Source organism: Mus caroli, unplaced genomic scaffold, assembly GCF_978045245.1.
Source record: "Mus caroli unplaced genomic scaffold, Mus_caroli_1 scaffold_2, whole genome shotgun sequence".
In the NCBI taxonomy this organism is placed as follows: Eukaryota; Metazoa; Chordata; class Mammalia; order Rodentia; family Muridae; genus Mus; species Mus caroli.
The window spans coordinates 132,015,734-132,031,200 of record NW_028227257.1 but is presented as its reverse complement, the minus strand read 5'-3'; the positions used below and the strand labels follow the sequence as shown (position 1 = coordinate 132,031,200).

Here is a 15,467-nt window from a genome sequence, read left to right as displayed (position 1 = left end):
TCCATCAGATCCCTGGGAGAAAGGAGGGTAGATGGTTCTAAAGTAAACACACTCTTCTGTTTTAGGACTGGTAGTGGCAACTCTTCCTTTCTGTCCAGCCTAAACTGTTTGCAGAACTACGTTCGATTTACTGAGGCATCCTGAAGACCAGTTTGGGATTTTGTTGCATAATACCATCAATTCTGAGCAGGGCTTGAGAACTGGAAATCTTGGAGAGAGTTTAAAGAGCCACAATGATTATTAACCCTGACAAGTAGTAGAAATAGGCAGATAATTATAGGATGTACTTAATAGACAGAAATATAGAGCAGTTTATAGGAAGAGAAAAAGAAAACAAATACAAGTGAGTTTGTGGAAAAATGTGGGGATCAGTGTACACTAAAACATTAATTACACATCCCACAGTTGCTTCCTTTTTTTCTTAAAAAAAGGCTCCAAACACAGAGGTTACTGTATTAAGAAAAAAGGGCAAACTTCTAGGTATTTACCTATCTACTGAGGAAGCATTCCTGTCAAAACCTTCAGAATGCTGGAATAAAGTGGAAAACAAGATCTTCCCCTTTATTATACCAAATTGTGCTAAATGGCAGACGAACTGACTCTAGCAATCATCCTTTGCACGCTATAGCCAACTTCGAATATCCCAAATAGCCGAGCTTCTGGAGGGAGGGCTCACATTTTTTACATTCTGTATTTGTTTCAGTGCTTAACTGAACACCCGATCAACAGTTCAACATGACTTACGGGGTAAAAACAGGTCTTACAAGAGGCTAAGAATTGATAACACTGCCGTCTCTGACGATCCAATACACTGAAATCTGCGATTTTCACTTCAAGCTTAATACAGACTTTCACGCCAACTAGGAGCAAACCTGTTTGCAACACAATGCTTTGTGTATACAAGGTGTGGTGGAAAGGATCCGAACCTCACATCGAGCTATCTGGCGAGGGTGTCCTGACCTGGCGGACAGCCCTTCCTGCCTTTATTTTTTAGCCCAAAGACAAACGTGGGGAGGCCTCGGCGGCGGGGGCGCGGCCGGCTCGCGAGCACCGAGCTCGCTCGGGCAGCAGCGGGTGCGGCTCCCGCCCACTCGGAGCAAGTCGGCGCGGCCTCGGCGTCCCCCAGAGGAAAGGCTGGGCGCCGCAGTCGGCCTTAGCATCGCCCATCCCGCTCGGGCGCCCCGGCTCTCGCGCCCGGGCGGGCACCGCAACTGGGCACGCCGGGCGTCTCGGGGCCGCGGCGGGCACCCGCAGGGCCCGCCGTCCCGTCTGCTCGGTCTCGGTTCCCGCAGGCCTCGCGGAGCGCGCTCCGGCTCCGGCCCCGCCCCTCCGGCTCGCCCCGCCTCCGGGACAATCTCCTCGCGCTCGCCGCCCGGCACGCGCGCTGCGCCCGGCCGCCGCTCCCGCCGCCGCCGCCACCGCCGCCGCGGAGCGTTTCTCCGCCGCGCCTGGCTTCCAGCTTCAGGACGGAACCGGAAGTGTAGGGGGCGGGGCCGGCGGAGGCCAGGAGACCGAAAACGCGGCCGAGCCGGGAGCCGGGAGCCGGAGCCACAGCCTGGACCAGAACTTGGCCGCCGCCTGCGCCACCGTCTCTCCCGTCGCCGTCTCCCGCGGCCGCCTCGCACCGCCACCGCCGCGAGCTCGGCTACCGTGGTCCGCGGACTTTGGGTGTCCGGGTTGAAGGTCGGTCCGGACGTCGGAGCAGCTCGGCTCCCGGACCGTCCGGGCGGCTGCGGGCGCCGCCGCCGCCGCCTCGTCGCCTCAGCCAGGCGTTTTGTTCGCTGAGACGCGAGAGGCGAGCGGAGCTGACAGTGATTTTGACAGTGATTCCAACCCGCTTTTGTTGTTGTTGGCTTTTCGTTGTTTGGTTTGGTGTGTTGTGCGTGTATGTGGCGGTTTTTCCCCCGTGGTACATTTTTTTAAATTGTTGTGCCTTTTTTTTTTTTTAATCCTTTTTTTTCAACCCTGTGAACGTTTTTGCTTCCCCCTCCCCCCCGCCTTGGGGCTTCCGAATATGTTTTATGACGGTTGATTTTACACCAGGAGGTTTGTCTCCGAGGAAGACCCAGGGAACTGGATATCTAGCGAGAACTTCCTACGGCTTCTCCGGCGCCTCGGGAAAATGGGAGCTGCTGCAAAGTTGGCGTTCGCCGTCTTTCTTATCTCTTGCTCTTCAGGTAGGTGGAGGAGCCGGCGCGGCGGGGCTGTGGCCGGCTGCCGTCGGCTGGGCAGTTCTCGGGCCGAGGCTTTTCCCGCGCCTAAACCCGCAGCCCGGATCATCTCAAATTCCCCATGAATTCCACTTGTTTTGGGTTGGTTTGGCGAACTGATAGGTTGAGTGCTGTGTTGTTGTGCAAGTGAGAAAGTCATGGTTTGTGGCCATAACACTCGATGACAGCGCTGGTTGGGTTGCTGTTCAAGCCGCAAATACCACAAGTGAAAATTTATGTAAAGGTTTGAGACCCAGAAGGAGGTATTCCAAAATGTCATTTAGCCTAAGCTGTTCCAAAACAAGGACCGGTTTTGGTCGTCATCTAATTAGTGCTTCACCGGTGAATATCGAGACATAGATCAAGTGAGCTGGTGTTTAATTTTGACTGTGAGAAACAATGCATCCTATCAGCGATTTAATCTAGGTCTCCTCTCACGTCTTCTCCAACTACATTGTCCAGTAGTGTTAAAAATAGTTTTAGTTGCCGGAGTATTAACCCTAACCCAGTGCAGAAGAGGTATGCTGCTGTGTGTTGGTGGTGTGTGCTGGCTTTCACCCACCATTTGGGTGCTCTTTTCAGGCGTAGATTCTGCTTACCTACGGAATACTTATTTTAAACGCTTTGCACCGACACGTTGTTTTCAGTTAAGAACAGGCCATGTGAAATTGTGTTCATGTTAAATATGCTGTTCTTGTGAGATGTATTTCTTTTTCTTTTTCTTTTTTTTTTTTAACTCAAGGTTAGGAGAATACTCTGGCCATTTTATATCTGAAAAATTTGATTATGTGAAGATGTTGTATGGTTGCAACCAGTGGTTGGAAAAACTAGGCTTTTGTATTGAAATTCTGGAAATGCATACATACATCTAGCTGAAAGGTGTGCAAATGCACTTAACCGGAGAGTTAGTTGGAGGGATGAAACAGTTTAAAAGTCACAGTGAATGCATTCATTATAAAAATTCAGTGTATACTTCCTAGGTTGTGGCAAACAGGAGGGGTGGGGGACAAATTGACAGGTTTCATGGCTGTGTCATTCCCTCGTATGTCACAGGGAAATTAGAAGGTGGTAGTCTTTTCTTTGTGTACCTCTCTGTTGTGTGTGTGTCCATCTTCCCTACCCCACCCCCCTTTTAATAGAATCTTTTGTAATGTATAGAATTTTGCTGAATGGTACATTTCCTTGTGGTTAATAAATGGATAAAGTCTAGTCTTATGTCTGTAGTGGTATTGATCAGTTCCGGGTGGGCTGAATGTGTTGTGAAATGGCGATCATTGCCAGAGATTAACCAAAAGAATCATGTCTGTTTAAATGGAAGAAGGAACATGCTTAAGGCAGGCGGACAGTTCTTTTTGTGCTCGGTTTAGAGAGCAAGCTAAACAATGGTGTCTGAAATGAATGAAAGCTTTGATGATGTTAAACATCTTGCTTTTCTGAACCGACTTAACCCTGTAGTTTTTCCCCCTCATAGTGCTTTTCCCCCTGACCCTATATATCTAGCTGGTAAACTCCTGCTTAGGTCTCCTTTTTTTCTGATCTGCCCTTGAGGAGGAGGGGCATCATGGCCACTGACCAACGACTGTGGACATTATTCTTTCTCAAACCCACCTGAGTCTCATTAATTGGTGAGGGAGGTTATTCTTGAGCAACCCCGAGGTATCACTCCTGGAAAAGCAAGCTGACACTACAGATCTTACAGCTTCCTCTGCTTGGCTCGGAGGAAGAGGAACAGAGCAGTAGTTCCCTTTGCGATTATTTTCACTGGGCTCACTCACAGGCTAATAGCAAACGTTTCCAGGTTGAGAAGTTCTGCTGTTATAGAACATATAGATAATCCATTGAAATAATTTGAAAAGCTTTATCCATATTGATACATGAAGGTGTGTTTGTGCTTAAAATGTAAAAAAAAATTTAAAGGACTTTGTCAGGAATCAAGTGCACTCTTAAAAGGTTTCTCTCTCTCTCTCTCTCTCTCTGTGTATGTGTGTGGTGCCTTTTAATTGATTTTTCTGTGTAATGTGTAATCTGGCACTGGAAGCAGAGGGTGGCTATTTTTATTAGAATTAAGTAATTTACTAAATTACCAGTTTGTTTCTGGGTATCTGACTTAAAAAAGTCAAATGGGAAACAGTAGTAAGGAATGTGTTTCTTCCAGGTTTTCAGGAAGGATCTATGGTTGCTGGTTTTTAACTGTTTTTTAGACTTTGGTTTTTTTCAGCTTCCATCCCATGGTATGTGCTATGGAGACTGATTATGCAGACTATTCCTGTAGGATATGGCCAAGTGTATAATTTCCTCCTTGCTCTCATTCCAGGAGAAACATTTTAAGTTTTGCCCTCATCCTGGAATGCCTTCAGATTCCCTATGATTTTTAATTTTTATTCCTCTTTATCCTTCTTTAGAGTCTGTTTCAAAACACAAATCTGCTTTTTACTGTTTGAAGCATCATGGCGAATTTGCGCGTTTTTCTCACAAGTTGTAAAACTGTGAGGCTGAGTTTAACCCTGCCCAGTACTGAGGTTTACTCTACCTCAGGCGCTGAAAGCTCTGGTGGGATTTGAATGGCTATGAATTTGATTCTTTTGGATTCCATGGTAACAGCATGTATGGTCAGTATATTCATAAAGAAGAGCAGAAATAACAGTAGTTGATAGCTAGGCATCACTGTGTAGTTGGAGGGAGAGCTTCTGAATGTTGGTTAACAAATGATAAATAGTAACACTTTTTCTTTTGTCCCTTTGCTTTCACTTTTGTAGAGAAGAGACTTATTTTTACTAGTCTTAATTATGTGTAGGTGTGTGTCTGCTTGTGGGTGGCATGTGCACGTAAATGCATGGAGACATAGGTGTCAGGCCTCTGGAATTAGTTATGAGCTGTCTAATATAGGTGCTGGGAACTGAACTCTGGTCCTCTAGAAGAGCAGCAAATACTCTTTATGTGCCAAACTGCTTCTCCAGCTCAGTGCTTTGTTTCTTAAAGGTAGAAATCTCTTAACATATATGCTGTTAAATCCCAGTATAGTATGCTGAAACATACAGACTAGATGAAAAAGCAAAGCAAATTCTCCCTCCCGCATTCCACTTTGAGACTTTTCCTGTTTATGATCTGAGCTAGTGGTTCCCATGCTGGTCTCTCTTCCTCAGGAGAGGCATCTGGAGAAATTTTTTATTTGTCAAAATTGGGGAGGGAATGCTTACTTGGCACCTAGTGGGTGGAAGGCAAGGATGTTGCTACCATTCTCCACTGCACAGGACAGCTACTACAACAAGAATTATCTATCTCAAAGTGTGAGCGAGCAGTGCTCAGATTGAGGAGCCAACTTTTAAATTCTTAAGCTTTAAAAGCATAAATATGTTAGTGAAGGAACTCTGGGCTCCTTCCCATCAAAGTCAGTTGTCAAAGTTTTACTAGTACAGGGTATTGGTGAAATCCAGGTGACTGTTAGAAGGTTTCATTATCGTTTACATTTAGAATTGCATTAGGAAATTAGTGATTGCATTAGGAAAGTAAGTTCTCATTCTACATTATTTCATCCTGATATGTCATTTATAGTATTCTGCTGAGAGTTGTGAATAAAGTCTCTAGTGGTCTATTCTGACAGTTCATGAACACCCTTGTTCATGGACATGATGGATAATTGGCCAGGGTATCATGTTGAGCCATATTTGTTTTTGATCTGGTATTCTCACCTTTTAAGATCTTTCCTTTTATTCTTATTGAAATTCTGGAACTGCATGGCTGTGGGCAGTGTGTGCTAAACATGTTGTCTAAAAAGTTTTGTATCATGTAGATTAAGAATGAATGCATTACCTAAGTAATTCCAAGGTATAAGTGTTAGGGTTAGGTTAGATAAGTTCATTATTTCAAAAAGGATATTTCCTTTACTTAACTTAAAATTTTTTAAAGTGATTTCTTGATGGTATAATTTTTTTTTGTGGCTAATTAGCTGGCTTTTGGTTACCATTACACTCATTTAAAACACATCAAGTACTATTCTATAGTCCTTTAAAGACCTTTGTCCTGTTTAAGTTTAAATCTTGATTGTAATTAATAAATGCTTACCTTGTTTTGAACTCTGGGTTTTAAAAACTTAAGGTAGGCAGGCAAGATGAGAATTATGTGGTACTATACCATTAAAGAGAATCTAGGATGTTTGAGATCAGATAGTCCTTTTTTTAAAAAAAAATTATTCTTATTTTCAATTGTATGTTGATGTGTGTGTGTCTGCATGTGACTATTCGTACATGAGTTGGAGTTATAGACAAGCTGTTGGCTTTATGTGGGTGCTAGAAACAGAACACTGGTCCTCTGGAAGAGCAGCCAGTGTTCTGATGCTGAGCCATCTCTCCAGCCCCTTCATAGTCTTTCCCACTGTTCTTTCATTTGGTGAGTTTTGGACTATCACACATATTGAGAGTAGTGTACATCTCTGGTTTGAACTTCAAATTGTTCCTATTTTCTTTTTCATATTCAGGGTTTTTCTCATTGCTGCCTTTTAAAAATCTCTTACTGTGCTTTGTTCATTGTCTGTTTAAGCCAAAATTTGACCAGACTTGTGAGTGGATTTATTGCCACTGATGGGCCCACATTAGAGTTCCTCTGTTGTAGATTTAATTCTGTTAGGTTGTAACAGTCATGTCTAGACAGAACATTGATTTAAATTGACTATTGAAGATGAAAGTTCCAGGAATAGAGTATAAAGGAAGAAGACAAGAAAACTATTGTCGATGGTAGTTGGCATTCTGTCATTCTTGACCAGATATTTCAGTCACTGTCATGTATACCCAGTGCATCTAGTGGTTAGGCTTTGCTTAATAAAGGGACTTAAAAGAATTACGTAGTTCTCTGCAGCTGAAATTTTTGAACTGTTAGTATGATGGGCTCAGAAAAAAAATATTGGGAGATTTTTATGCAGAGTGAACAAAAATGTGGTTGTGAGTGCTAGAGCAGTCTAGCTCGTATGTCTTCCTTCTACTCACACTGTTACATCTTTTTAAATAGGAGTATCTAGTTTTGTTGTTGTTGTTTTGTTTTTGTTTTTCTGCCCCCAAGCTATTACTTTCCTCCCAAAGCTACTACTTCTCTCCCCCCCCTCCCGCCCCCACCCCATCCTGCCCCCAACCTAGTCTCTTTAAAAAAGAAATCCGAGGCTGGCTATGCTGCTCCCAGCACATGGTAGGCAGAAGCAGGAAGGTCTCAGCAAGTTCCAGCCTGGTTTGATTTACATAGTGAAAACCTATCTTAAAAAAAAAAATCAGCCAATCACTCAGTCTTGCTTACAGTCTTTCACTGACAGAATCACCTTTAGCATAGTGACATATTGGGTTCTCCATCATTTGGTCCTTCATCATTCTTGCTTTTTCTAACCGCTTGGTACAATGGTTAAGACTCTGCATTCCAAACTCAAGTTTCCTTGGTTTAAATTAGCTTCACATCTTTGTCAAACTTGGTTCATTTTCTTGTGCTCTACAAAATGGTATACACTTGAGGAAGTGGTTTGATGAGGTGGCACATGAGTGCTAGTGTGGGGTTTTGTTGTTGTTTTTGTTTTGAGACAGGGCTTCCCTGTGCACCTTTGGCTAGCCTGGATTCTGTGTAGACTGACCCGGCCTTGAACTCAGAGGTCCACCTTCCTTTGCCACCACACCTGGCAAGCACTCCAACAATGTTGCCACTCCTCATGAGTTCAGTACTCCAGTCTTAAAAACTCAAAATGCAGTTACCTTTTATTGTGTGCCTTGTGCCATGGTGTGTGTTGTTTCTTCTTACTTTATCCAGTTAACTCCTGTTATTTTTAAGATTGAAAAGTGTTATCCTTAGAAATATTTTCTCTGCCACCTAACTTCTACTGAGGTGTAGTAGCTTTTGCTCTTTAACACTTTGGAGTGACCTTAGTTTCAGTAATTGTGGTAAATGTCCACTGGCTAGTTTACTGTTGAAGCTAGTACAAATGCTTACCTTGCTGTCTTTATTTTCTGAAGAGCTCCTTTAACCACTGTGTGTCCACCCTGGCATACAGTAGCTACTCAGAAAACACTTATTTAGGGAATGAAATGGAACTGTTTTGCATGTTTGGTGCATAGATTTCTTTTTATGTTAATAAGTAACGAGCTTGGGTTAGGTGATTCCCTAAAAGCTTTCCAATTTCTCAGGATTTGATCACAATAGTGACATATTATTAAGAAAATACATTTTGCTAGTGGTTGTTTTGATATTCTTAAGTTCCATTTGCTTTAAAAATGCTTTGTCTTTAATCCTTAGATTAGCATTTTGTTAGAATTTGAATTATGTAGATTTATAAAGAATCTTCAATATCTTCAAGTTCATTGATGTTCCTAATTTTTAAACTAATCCACAGTGAGAATTTTACATTGTATCATGACTTAGTTTCCATGTGATGGTGTCTGTGTGTACGTCAGAATAAAGCTTCATGGATTATTTACTCTTACTGTATACAGGAGGGATACTTTTATTTATTACTATATTTTGTTTCATTTAAAAATGATGAGTATTGGGGCTGGAGAGGTGTCTCATCAGTTAAGGGAGCTTGGGTTTAGTTAGTTTCCAGCACTCCCATGGTGCCTCACAACTCTTTAACACCAATCCCAGGAGATCTGGCACTTTCTTCTGGCCTCTGTGGGTGGCAGGCATGGAGGTAATACCCAGCCTTAGATGCAGACCAAACACCCATACACACAGAACAAAGTAAAATTTTAAAAAAGTTGAGTGTGGTCAATTCAGTCAGTGACTAACTAATTGACTTTTATTGTCAAAAACACCCATCTAGTTCTACAATTCCCTTATTCCCTCTGCCCTGTACTGTTTGAATGGGATTGAAAAAAATGTACCAAAATGGCTTTAAAATTAATCTCTAATAGTATGTGCCAGTTCGTGGAATACAGAGCAGACTGTCCTAGGGGAGAACTTGGACCTGACTCTTTGGACTCCTTTTTTCTTCTGGTCCAGTTGTTTAAATTACAGTCCAATTCTGTTTTAGTACCTCCTTGTATGTTGGGGATGTTTAGAGTTTTTCACTCAGAAAATACTATTAGCAGAAATAGATATTGGGAATACAAGATCTTAACAGGAAATTTAAAAGGATGTTTATGGAATGTGAAGGAAAGGCCACGAAGGAGCATCAAAATCATAGGTGATACTTTAACATTAACTCGAGAAAGATTGGAAGGTAAGGTGGGGTAGACCTCATCTGAAGGAAAGATTGGAGTCCTGAAGAATGCTTATGTTTTGCTTAAAGAGATATGCAGTCTCAGCTGAGGGCATAAATTCAGATGGGAGATCAGAAACTGAGATGCCCTTGGAGGGGATGATAAAGATCCTGAGGGATGTCCTGGATCCATATATTTGGAGTACAGGACAGAAAAGCAATGTGAAGATTAAGGTAGATGATAACATTACTAATACAAGTGGTAAGGAAGTAACAGGCCAGAAGGAGTTAGAAACTTTTTTATAGCTAAGTAAGTGTCTAGGTGGCTATGGATTTACATGGTAAATATGAATAAAAGTACACATGCGAATTTAGAAAAATAAAAGGGTACTAAAACCCATGAGAAAAATGTAATGACATTATTTGTTTATTTATTTAATGTATGTGAGTACACCATTGCTGTCTTCAGACACACCAGAAGAGGGCATCAGATCCCATTACAGATGGTTGTGAGCCAGCATGTGGTTGCTGGGAATTGGACTCAGGACCTCTGGAAGAGCAGTTGGTGCTCTTAACCACAGAGCCATCTCTCTAGCCGGTAATGATATTGTGAAAGGAAAAACACCAATGAAAATATCTCCATTGTGGTGTCAGAAATGATTCTGAACATTAATGGTTCTGCATGTTTGTGCTTAGAGGATAGTTACCTTCTAGTAGTTACACTTTTAATTCTTACTGGTGATATCTAGTTTCCATTCTTAATTTATGTGAGGTATTCCTCACAGTAACACTGCTCTACACAAGCACACTAAGGTCTTTGCTGAAGTTGGTGCTGTTCATGCCTGAAGTCTACCTGTTCCATAGGCTGTTCTTCTGGATGAGACAACAAACAGACAAATAAGCAAGCAAACAAACCAGTTTTCATTTGTTTGCACTCTTACTGGGTTTAACTTTACTTTCCAGTGTTGCTGAAAGAAGCACATGTAAAGCAGGAAGACAGCAACTAGAAGGACTGGCTGCACATGTGGGGACAGATTGTTTTAGAACATGTCAGCTCTTTATATATTGTAATAAAATATGCCTGTTACAAAACTTGGAGCTTTAAAAAATTATAAGCTTCATTCTTAGTTAGAATTACTGATTTTAAAATTTATATTTGGTAGAAATATTACAAGTGTGGTGGTTCACTCATGTAATCTCAGCATTTGTAAAGCTGAGGTAGGAGGATTGCCATGATTTCAAGGACAGTGTAGGCTACTTAGTGAGTTCTGGACCAGCCTGACCTTTAGAATAAGACCCTCCCCCTACTCTATAATACCATTAATTGGCAAAAAAAAAAATATCTCTTGTTCACATCTTTATGAGTATAGGTGCTATATCAAACTTATACTCTAACACATTTCAAGGTGACTGGGAGTGGGTGAGTTCTGAGAGCTTGGCAAGTTCCTAAAACTCTGAGGTTACATTTTAAAATTTATAAGCCAAGTTGTATTAAATGAAATACACTAAATAACATAGTAGCTGCTCCAGAATAACGTTAACATATGTTAGTAATCTTTGAGTCTAATTTAGAAGGACATAGTATATAAGACATTTAAAATATAGGTTCAGTTCTTGGGAGATATTTTTAAATTTTTAGTCAAGTTACTGAGCAATTACAGCAAAGCAATATTCTAACAATAATTTAGCCAAAGAAATTGTAAGTATAGAATGCCCGAGAGGTACTAGGATTACCTAGAATCTTCAGATAGAGGTTTTTTTGGGGGGCTTTTTGGGAGTTTGTTTTGTTTTAAACCAGGATTTCTTTAAAGTTCACTTGTTTTAGCATGGATTGAGGCAGAGAGATTGCAGTGATTTTGAAGTTAGCCTGGGCTACATAGTAGCAGGCCAGCTTGAGCGAAACAGCCAAACCCTGTCTCAGAAAAACAAAAGTAAAAACAAAACATTAAGATAAATATCTTATCTGATGGAATTTGAAATATTCTTCTCGAACAACTACATTTAAGTATTAGGTATTTTTTTTTAAAACTTTTTTATGCAAAGGTAAACTTTGAAGGTTTCTTTTTCTTTTCTTCTTTTTTTAAAGATTTATTTTATGTATATGAGTATTCTATTTGAATGTATACCTGTGTCCCAGAAGAGGGCCACAGATCCCATTGTAGATGATTGTGAGCCACCATGTGGTTGCTGGGAATTGAACTCAGGAATTCTTGAAGAGCAGATAGATAGTTCCCTTAACCACTGACCCATCTCTCCAGCCCACCAACTTTGAGGGTTTCTTAAGTTTTTAAAGATTAATTGGTCAGTATTTTTAAAATTCTTTTAGATGAAAGGTCATATAGCCTAGACTGTCTTCAAAATTACTGCATAGCTGAGAGTGGCCATGAATTCTTGATCTTTCTGATTGTATCTTCACAGTGCTAGGATTATTTTACTAATTGATTTGTATGTGTGTGCTGGAATGTGTGGTGAATGCCCATGAGAGTGTGTGCTCTAGTTCATGTGCATGTGCATGTGCATGTAGAGGCAAAGCAGGTCTCTGGGTTTCTTCCTTTATTGCTGTCTTCTTTTTTGCCTTGAGACCTGGGTGGTCTCTCACTGAACCAGATGCTCATATGAGACTGTTTTCCTTATCGGTGAGGCTGGTTCAAGAACATCCCCATATCAGAAACTAGTTCTGTTTAGACTGGTGACATATATTTACAAGCCTTGATTTAAGTGACATTTTATTTATAGTTAGCAGCTTTGTATTGATGTCATGAAAGGGACTCACATCATTAAACTAGAGAACAGAAGCTGTTAGCCCTGCCCTGCCTTTACATTTTCAGAATCTTTTACTATTGGAACATGGCACCCTGTAAAGGAATAGTTAAGTCTGTCTTTGCCTCCCCAGTGTTAGAGTTATAGGCACTTGCTGCCATGACAGAGCATGTGTTGAGTATTCAGATCCTTGTGCTTGTAGAGCAAGCACTGTTACCCATTGAATCTTTTGTTTGAATGTTTTTAAAGGTTTTTATTTTTATTTTATATATGTGAATACACTGTAAATGTCTTCAGACACACCAGAAGAGGGCACCGGGTCCCATTGCAGACAGTTGTGAGCCACCATGTGGTTGCTGGGAATTGAACTTAAGACCTCTGGAAGAGCAGTCAGTGCTCTTAACCGGTGAGCTATCACTCCAGCTCCGAGTTGTTTGAATTTTAAAGATAAATATTTTGAAGACTAGGATGTAGCTCAATTGATGAAATGCTTACCCACGGAGCATGGAGCCCTGGGTTCAGTTCCCTAGCAGCAAGTAAAAGGTATGACATAGGCTTGTACTCTCAGTACTTGAAGAGGCAGAAGGCTCAGTAATGAGTTTGAGGCTAGGTTGAGCTATAGGAAACTCACCAAACCAAACCAAACATTGGTATTTTATCTATTTATTTTAATTTTATTTTTTAATTAAATTTATGTATGTGTGTGTGTGTGTATATATATATATGTGTGTGTGTGTGTGTGTGTGTGTGTGTGTGTGTGTGTGTGTATGTATGTTTTTCAACTCAGGGTTTCTCTGTGTAGCCCTGACCTAGAACTCCCTCTCTCTGTACATCCAACTGCTTCTGCCTTCTGAGTGCCAGAATTAAAGGCATGTACCACTACCATCTGGCAAACATTAGTATTTTAAATATATATTTGGGACTTAAAAGTGTATGCCACTCAATTCATTTTTGACTTTTAACAACATCAAGACCTTATTTTACTCATTCCTGAATTAAAGTAGATAATATTGATAACCTCTTCATTTAATAGATAAACATGTGGATACATGGTTGTCTTAGGGTTTTACTGCTGTGAACAGACCAGACAACTCTTATAAGGACAACATTTAATTGGAGATGGCTAACAAGTTCAGAGGTTATCATCAAGGCTAGAACATGGCAGCGTCCAGGCAGGCATGCTGCAGGCAGAGCTGAGAGTTCTACGTCTTCATCTGAAGGCCACTAGGAGAATCCTGACTTTCAGGGAGCTAGGACAGGGTATTAAAGCTCATATACACAGTGACACACCTACTTCAACAAGGTCACACACACCTCCTAATAGTGCCACTCCCTGAACCAAGCATATAGAGACCATCATAATGGTCAATGCTAAGTGTTTCGGTGCTGCAGTGAACAATACTGACATGGTTATGTCCTATGGAGCTCTTGTGATAAACATGTAGTGAAATGAATCAAATAATTATGCATTTCTGAATGTGCTGTCAGAAATTAAGAGGTGGTGAGAGCTTAAGACATCATTTGCCTCATGTCACACATTGCATTCTCTAATTATTTACCTTGGTTTTCTTGTTTTTTTATTATTGCTAGTGTGCAAGCTCAGTATGGGAAGAAGTGTCCCCTCCCTTCCTTACAGTGTACCCCATGACATGACCCAGTTCCTTACACCAAGTAGAAAGTCCGTAGGTACTTAACTGGCTGTCTGAAGAAATTTGGGGAGGGGGGTGGATGGTAGAGAGAGGTAGGGGTAAGATCAAATAGGACTAACAGAGGTAGGAGTTAGAATAAAATGCAAAGAACACTGGGAAGTAAAGAGGTTTAAAGAGGAAATGATTTGGTTAATAACTGTTGGCAGATAAGAGTGTACAGAGGCAGAGGGAGACCACTAAGCAGCTTCTCATATGAGTGTAAGCTGGAGAGGCTGTTTAAGGCCTCTTCTGGTCTTTCACAATATCTGATTGTATTGTAGGAAACTTGTCTGTAATTATCAGTCCCTTTAACATCACCCTTCCCCCAATTTGTAATTACTAAAAACCCAAAACTAAACTAATCAATGAACAGACCAACCTACAAAAGAGATGATCAAACCCAGGCTAGTTTATTGTGTTTTGGTAACACTCCTGTCTATTACTTTTGTGCATATGATATCTATTTCATATTCTTATTTTTCTCTTCATATATCCACTTTTTAAAAAAATTGCTAACTCAGTGTTCTAAACATACGGTATACTGTTTTATGGACATGGTTGAGGATTCAGAAGTAAAAATGTAAGTGTATCTTGTATCTTCATCCTTATTAATTTATCTTCTTAGAAGTTTATTTACTTAAAAATTTATCTTTTCAGGATATGGAGATCTTATATACATGCTGAAGAGATAAATTGTACTTTGGCCTGGTAGTTTTCCTCAGGGCTTCAGCCTTTAACTACATAGTCAGCTTGGTATTTTATTTGGAGACATTTGTAGCCTGAACTGTTTGATGGAGACAGGTGTACTTGGTGCATGGAGACAAACTCTTCCTAGGGCAGAAGTTCACTAGCAGCTGCCTTGATGAGGAAAACCTTGATTTCCTTCAGAGTAGTGCAGAGTGGGGAAACCAGAGGAGCCTGCCCTTTCCCCAGGTTTGAACAGTGAGTGGTGGCTGCCCTAACCATCCTTTTAGTCTGTATAAAGTTATGTAACAAATCTTATTTGGTAATAACCTTTTCTTATTCTCTTCTTTACTTCCTTAAAAATTATATAAACCTGGTGTTGAATTGGGAATTAATTACTACTTCCTTTTTTGTTGTTGTTGTTAAAATGTAAATAGAGATTGCTTATTAGCCGAGAGAGCTAGAAATAATAGAGGTAATTAAAGTAGGAAGTTTTGAGTGCTGGTGGGGTCTAATAAACTGTCACATGCCTTCCTCCATCTGGATGGTAGGCCTAAGAAGACCTATGCTGTCCCCAGTTTATAGGCAGAAGTGAAGCCTAGGTTAGGATTAGAGAAGTGTAGGCAGCCTTCATTTCTAATGAAGAGAGTGAAACTGAGTTTTATCTGTTCTCTACAGGCTTTCTTACTGTTGCCCAAGTACATCCCCATATCAGAGACTGTAGTAACATATTTATCAGCCTTGATTTAAGTGACATTTTTATAGTTAGTAGTCTTGCATTGATGTCATGAAAGCAACTTAGCTCATTAGAGAACAGAAGCTGTTGGGCCTGCCCTTAAAACTACAGAATCTTTTACCATTGGAACATGGTACATTGTAAAGGCTAGTGAAAGAAATAAAAACCAATATTGCTGGCATAAATGTAGTTGTTTGGTACAAATGCAACTTTTAGAACAAATA

General features: G+C 40.8%; 2 protein-coding genes across 3 annotated transcripts in view; both read left to right on the top strand.

Annotated features, from left to right (window-relative positions):
• Window positions 1-2,127, top strand: part of LOC147005927 (uncharacterized) — a 47,370-nt gene extending 45,243 nt beyond the window's left edge. The window contains exons 3-4 of the mRNA XM_085828540.1: window positions 995-1,683; window positions 2,044-2,127. Coding sequence (XP_085684666.1) covers window positions 995-1,681 — 687 coding nt within the window. The 3' untranslated portion in view covers window positions 1,682-1,683; window positions 2,044-2,127. The remainder of the gene's footprint in view (window positions 1-994; window positions 1,684-2,043) is intronic.
• Window positions 1,782-15,467, top strand: part of Acvr2a (activin A receptor type 2A) — an 84,282-nt gene continuing 70,596 nt past the window's right edge. For both annotated transcript variants that reach the window (XM_021182641.3, XM_029474050.2), the window contains exon 1: window positions 1,782-2,177. In XM_021182641.3, the coding sequence (XP_021038300.1) occupies window positions 2,123-2,177 (55 nt within the window). In that variant the 5' untranslated portion in view covers window positions 1,782-2,122. The remainder of the gene's footprint in view (window positions 2,178-15,467) is intronic.